The 6,889-nt window shown below is 49.8% G+C and overlaps 1 protein-coding gene across 1 annotated transcript; it reads right to left on the bottom strand.

Moving 5' to 3' along the window:
* Positions 1-234: 234 nt before the first annotated feature.
* LOC310920853 (olfactory receptor 14J1-like) lies at positions 235-1,167 on the bottom strand (the record flags this gene model as incomplete). The annotated part of the gene is made up of 1 exon (XM_083880906.1): positions 235-1,167. The coding sequence occupies one exon, from the start codon at positions 1,165-1,167 to the stop codon at positions 235-237; it is 933 nt and encodes a 310-aa protein (XP_083737032.1).
* Between the last annotated feature and the right edge of the window lie 5,722 nt (positions 1,168-6,889).

A 6,889-nucleotide genomic window follows, 5' to 3' on the forward strand; every position in this document is an offset into this window, starting at 1 on the left:
CTGCAGAAAACTTGGCTGGGACATCCTTGAGTTCCTTTAAAGCGACCAAGAGTGCAGCACCTCATTGGCACAGTTTGTGGCCACAGGGGAAGGTGGAGAGAAACTAAATGAGAAATGGCGCAAACAATGGCTTTTCTTTATGGCAATATTAAAAAAGTAAAGCACAGCAGAACAACCAAACCAACAAGAATTATCAAAGATATTGCAAGTGATTTTCAGAAACTGGCCAGCAGTTTAATGTTTCTGAAAACATCCAGTCATCAGTCTCCACACTGCAGCCTTGAGCTCCTGGTTCCTCAGGCTGTAGATGAGGGGGTTCAGGGCTGGAGGCACCACTGAGTACAGAACCGACAAGGCCAGATCCAGGGATGGAGAGGAGATGGAGGGGGGCTTCAGGTGAGCAAATGTGCCAGTGATTGTGAACAGGGAGACCACAGCCAGGTGAGGGAGGCAGGTGGAAAAGGCTTTGTGCCGTCCCTGCTCAGAGGGGATCCTCAGCACAGCCCTGAAGATCTGCACATAGGAGAAAACAATGAACACAAAACAACCAAATAATAAACAAGCACTAACAGCAATGAGCCCAAGTTCCCTGAGGTTGGAGAGTGAGCAGGAGAGCTTGAGGATCTGGGGGATTTCACAAAAGAACTGGTCCAGGGCATTGCCCTTGAACAGGGGCAGGGAAAATGTATTGGCTGTGTGCAGCAGTGAATAGAGAAAGGCACTGGCCCAGGCAGCTGCTGCCATGTGGGCACAAGCTCTGCCTCCCAGGAGGGTCCCGTAGTGCAGGGGTTTGCAGATGGACACGTAGCGGTCGTAGCACATGATGGTCAGCAGGAAATACTCTGTTATAGCGAAAAAAACTAAAAAGAATACTTGAGCAGCACATCCTGCGTAGGAGATGGTCCTGGTGTCCCAGAGGGAATTGTGCATGGCTTTGGGGACAGTGGTGCAGATGCAGCCCAGGTCACTGAGGGCCAGGTGGAGCAGGAAGAAGAACATGGGGCTGTGCAGGTGGTGGGCGCAGGCTGCGGCGCTGATGACGAGGCCGTTGGCCAGTAGGGCAGCCAGGGAGATGGCCAGGAAGAGGCAGAAGTGCAGGAGCTGCAGCTGCCTCGTGTCTGCCAATGCCAGCAGGAGGAACTGGCTGATGGAGCTGCTGTTGGACATTCGTTCTGTCTTGGCATGGGGATCTGTAAAAAGAGTAATCATGGAATAGTTCAGTTTGGAGAGGACTTTCAATATCCCAGCACAGGTTGGTGGCACTTGCCCCCCACTGCCTGCCCAGGGCTCTGCTGCCTGGAGCTGTCCCTGCCTGCAGCTGCTTCCCTGTGCCCAGGGCTGGGCCCTGCCAGTGCTGCCAGAGCCCAGCCCAGCCCTGGGGGCTCAGCTCTGCCCTGCAGAGCCCTCCCAGCTCAGGCACTGCCCAGGGGCAGCTCTGGCTCTGCAGGCTCTGATGGCAACCTCAGAGCAACCCTGAGGAGGCTGGAAAAGTGACAGTGATGCTGCCTGCAAGGGACTCTCTGTGATTTCTATCACTGCGTGGTTTAGTAAGGTCTGAGAGAAAATTGCTTGGTTCTTTTTTCCTCAACCTGAACATAGAGATGAATATCTGTGTGCAATTTCCCATCCAGGCAACACAGAGCAGTAGATTAATAAAGAAGGATTTCCCCATTTATGCAGCCCCTGCCTCGCTTTGCTCCCTGGATAATCTCCTTGGAAATGTTCTGCAGTTAAATGCCATGTTGGGAGCCATTCTCAACAATGCAGCATCTTCACCACACAAGAAGAACACTTCCACAACTCACCAGCTGTGTCTCCTTCCACCCAGATCTTGTCCCCCAGTGCTGGGAGCAGCTCCCAGGGCTAGCTGAGAGCTGTCCCTGGCAGGCAGCAGAGTCCCTGCCCCAGCACAGCGCCCTGGGCTGCAGGACCCTGCTCTGCAGGACAGCCCTGGGCACCCCTGGCTGCTCTACACAGGAGAGAAGCAGAGAATGTACTCACAGAGTCTGTAGGCATTGGCATGTTCCAGCCTTAGGAGAGGACTGCAGGAGCTGCAGCTGCATTGTCCTGCAGCCAGAGGTTCCTGTGCCGAGGGCTGGGAGTGATTCTCCCCCAGGCACTTGTCAGCCCCTTCCCAGCCCTGAGTGATTGAAGCTCTCTGTGTGCTGTGCCCGGGGTGGCTGCAGGCAGTGCCCCAGCCCTGCTGGGCTGGGAGAAGAGCTGCTCATCAAGAGAAATGTGGTTTTAAGCTCTTCTTGGTTGCCAGGAGCTGCCTCTGTGCCAGGAGCCCAGCCCAGCAGCACAGACACAGCACAAGGACTTTAATGACCCTCTCGGGGCTTGGTGATGAGGCCCTAACACCAGAGGGAGATGATGAAACCGCTCAAGAACTCCAAGTCAGAATCCAACTCCAAAGTTTCTGGAAGTTTTAATGGGCCCCACAGAGGGACAGGAGAGAGAAAGTGTCCCCAGGCCCCAGGCAGAGCAGAGAACTGCAGGCAGTGATGACAGGTTTTCCAATGGACTTTGGGTTTTGCTTTTGCCTTGGAATCTCTGAGAGGTTTGTGCAATCCAATTATCTGCTGTAATTAGTCCCTTCAGAGGCTTTGTCAGTAATGACACTCAGTGGGGCTCATTAATGCTTCAAGATACTTTAGTTATTTTAAGGTACTTGGAGTTTCCCTTTTAAAACTGACTCTATGAGAGGTTTGTGCAATCATGGCCCCAATTATCTACTTTAACAAGTCCCTTGGGATTCTTAGTCAGTACAAACACTCAGTGGGTCTCATTAGCACTTCACAGTACTCAAAGTTTATTAAGGAACTACTTTTTGACACTGAATCTGAGTGCTGTGTGTGATAATTGGCCTCCAATTATCTGCTTTAATGAGTCCCTTGGGAGCTTTGCATTGACACTCAGTGGGGCTCATTAATGCTTTGAGATACTCAAAGTGTTTAAGGTACTTTGGATGTTCCTTCCCACACTGAGTCTCTGAGAGGCTTTTGTGCAATCCTGGCTTCCAATTCTCTCCTCCAAGGACTCCATGAGCAGCCTCTGTTGGGATGGACATCAGTGGGACCCATTAATGCTTCCAGACACTTTGGGTGTTTCTCCTGACTTTGACTCCTGGAAAGGTTCGTGCAATCTCCTCTCAGGCCCTGAGGTTCCAGGGCTCAGCACCAAATGCACCATGGGGCTCATTAGGATCAAGCAAGTCCTGACAAACCATGGCTGTGCCTTGATTTCCCTCTGGTCTGGTGCAGTTCATTAGGAAGGTTTCCTACGGCAGTTATGGAGAAAAGTTTCCAAGACCTTCTAAGAAATACACATTTCTATTTGAAACGATGTGTTGTATTCCTGTTCTCTTTAGAGAAGAGGTGATTGCAGCATTCAGTAACTGATATTGATCCTGGGACTCCCCTAAGCAGGTCTGGCCTGCTCAGAGAAGCTGTGCCTTGAGGTCTGACGCAGTGTGGACAACCTTGCTCCACATTCCCCAACCCCATCCTGTCTCCCATCACTCACCTGGGACCTGCTTTGCTTGCAGAACTGGCTGTGCTCAGAGGGGTTTCTTCCTCTATGTAGCAATCTAAAGCTGCTAAATTTCAGACAATCTCCTCAAGTGTGTGCCAAGCCCAAGGTGCCACCAAAGAGGTTCCTCTTCCCCAAGGTAGAACCATGCAAGGAATTATTTAGACACACAGGAAATTCTGCAATAAACACAAATCCAGAGTTGGCTGAAGGCAGAATTAGACCAACTCCTGAAGGACAGACAAGCTTTGAACTCCTTGCAGCTCCAGGCTGCAGGTGGGTTGTTGAGAGGTGTGTGAGTGAGCCCAGAGTGAGGGCAAGGGAAATGCAGAGAGGCCTGGAAGTGCTTGTGTGCAGACAGGCAGTGGGGAAGGGCAGTGCAGGGCTGGCCTGGGCCAGGAGTGAGGGTGGATCATCATGCCAAGCTGGCCTGGGCCATGGCAAGGGGCTGTGGCCACGGGCACTGCCCTGAGCCCACTGCCTGGGCCCCTTGCTCAGGGCTGGTGTCAGTGCCCAGAGGCAGAGGGGATCCCTTGCTGGGGGCTGTGCCATGGCCACCTGCCCTGTGCCGCGCTGGCTGCTCAGGCGCCGCGGGACCAGCAGCAAACGCCATTGCCAGGGACAAAGGCAGCTCAGGCAGACAGAAAGGGTCAGGGCTGGCCACTGTTTCCATGGCAGCCCTCCCTGGGACACCACACCTGGGTCACCTGGCCTGGCCATTGCCATGGAAACCCCTTGTGGGGACCGATGCCACAGAGGCTGGCACTGGGACACTGCTGAGGCCGGGTGCTGAGCACAGGCTGATCACACAGAGATGGGTTTGTTCTTGCTGAGCTCACACAGAGCCAAGGCCTTCCCTGCCCTTTGTCCGGCCATGCTGGGGATGGGCTGGGGCTGTGGGGGAGCTTGGGAGGGGACACAGCCAGGACAGGTGACCCCAAGTGACCCCAGGGATAGCCCAGACCACGGGACATCATGTGCAGTGTATAAAGTGGGGAGAACAAGGAGGAAGGGGTGACATTTGGAGTGAGGGTTTTTGTCTTCCCAGGTGACACTTGGGCAGGATGGGGCCCTGTTTCACCAGTGGGCAGGGTCAGCACCAAAGACACAGACACCAGCTTAAGGAATTGTGTCATTTATATAATGCAAAGCTGCAAAGAATTACAAAAGGATGAGCTCAGCAAAGCACATAATCATTAGCAAAGAATTACAACAGGAGCTCAGCATTGGATCCAGTCATTTCTACCAAAGATTGCTTATATTGATTTAGAAAGATCCATCACAAGCTACCCTCAGACTCTGGTCCACACAGCAGCTGGGGAAGCTGTCACAGCTGTCACTGCAGAGCCACTCCTGGACATGGCAATTCCTGCAGGTTCCTCCAGCCCCAGGTGAGGCTCCAAGCTCAGTGTGAGAGGGCTTGATTTTTACACTGTTAAACAAACAAGCTGACATCACCTCTAGTACAGGAATAACTGGCTTCATTCTCCTCTTTGGCTTCTCCCAAAGCCTGGCCAGGGCTCAAGGAGGAACCAAGGGAGTTGACCTGGATCCTTCACCCCCAAACAAGGCCAGATGGGCCCTGTCTGGTTTTCAAACAGAGAAAGGTAAATCCACATTTCACCAATGAACTGCTACAGAGATAATTACTAATAACGATTCATTAATGAGCAGATACAAATATAGCATTTGGTTGGAATGTTCATCCAGAGGTCACCATTGGCTCAGGGCTTGTTGTTCAGGCCTTGCTATTTCAATTGGTCCTTTTCTCTAGAGATGAACAACAACCTTCATAACAATTCCTTCAATAACACAGTTTAGAATTAGCTGTTAGGCATAAAGGCATTGTCTCTTGTCCTTCAATTAAGTGCTGCTCAAGTTCATCATTCAGGGCTATAATTCACATTCCTTTCAAAACATGCCTAATGAGATGCTTTTCTATGTTATTTATCAAATCCCCTTTTTTTTTCTACAGATTTTTTTCTCTTTTTAGACAGTCTCAGCACTCCATTTCCCAGCACAAAGTGTCACAACAACTCTAACATGGAATCATAACACACCAAGTGCTCACAGTGCAATGATTACAGTCACTGCCATGAATACATTTCATAGCAGCCTCCGATTTCATAGCCATGAGGCCAATCCCACCAAGAATTGTCTTCTTTCTGTCACTCTTCTACTGCTCTTTCTATCAGTTTAATTTCTCCTTGATATTCTGCATCAATTCCTCCTCCCATGACATGAACCCTTTGCAAGGCCAAGTTCCAGTGAGCAGTGACCAAACCAAAGTGTCCTGGAAGACTCTGAATTCCTGTTTTGGTATTGATAACTCTCATTTGCTTCTGATTTATGCTAATTAATTGCAATGCATGAAGGTCCAGCCCTGCAGCCTCTGGGGTGGCCTGTCAGGGGCCATCTCCCCCAGAACAATGTCCCAGGAGGTCAAAGTCTCCCTGTCCATGGTTGTATTTGCAAACTGGGTGCAGCCCTGCACACCCAGGGGGTTTCCATTTCCCCAGTGGGGCCATGGTTAAGGGTATGGAGCACATCTGGGACATGGGTTTTCCATCGGGACAGGTTCCCATCTCCTCATTTTTCCAACTGCTCTTTTAACAACCCCTTCATCCATTCAACCAATCCTGCAGCTTGGGGATTGTCTGGGATATGAACAACCCAGCAGTCTTAATCACTGTATTTTTCACAGTAACAGAACATTCTGCATCACAGTATCAGCAAACCATGTAAAATTAGCCAATTTCATCCCTTCCTCCTTTTTTCATTGTATACAATCTCACAAAGTTGGCCACTGACATTTGGGTCCTGGCCAGTGCTTTTCTGTAGGATATTTAGTGTTACATCCTTGAGCAGCCAAAGCTACCAAATTAGTATTACCAGCAGAATTTCACATTATTATTATTTTAGATGTAGACATAGACATAGATATTGATATGAACAGATATAGATATACAATATATATATGTCTAACTATATTACAAATATGTATATAGCTATTTATTACATTAATATTTTTTCACTTGCAGAAATGCATCTGAGCTCAAGATTGAAGCCTTCTTCTGTCACTCCATGTGGGAGTCTTCCAACAATAATTGTTCCTTCTGTTAGTGCTGTTTCCAATGTGCTCTTAACAAAATTCAGCTTTGCCTTCCAAGCCCACAAGTTCTTTTCCTTTTTCCATATGCAACTTTTGGATGCATTTTAAGACATCCAGTGGTTCAGCTTCTTTTAACTGACTCCCCCATGGCTTGCACAGTGCTCAGACCTCAGCCCACTCCAGAGCCAGCAAAGTCTAGAGAAGGTCTTCTCATCCCAGAATTTCTGATGGAACTGATTCCTTACA

This window comes from Zosterops lateralis (genome assembly GCF_965231275.1).
Source record: "Zosterops lateralis genome assembly, chromosome: 32".
NCBI lineage: Eukaryota > Metazoa > Chordata > Aves > Passeriformes > Zosteropidae > Zosterops > Zosterops lateralis.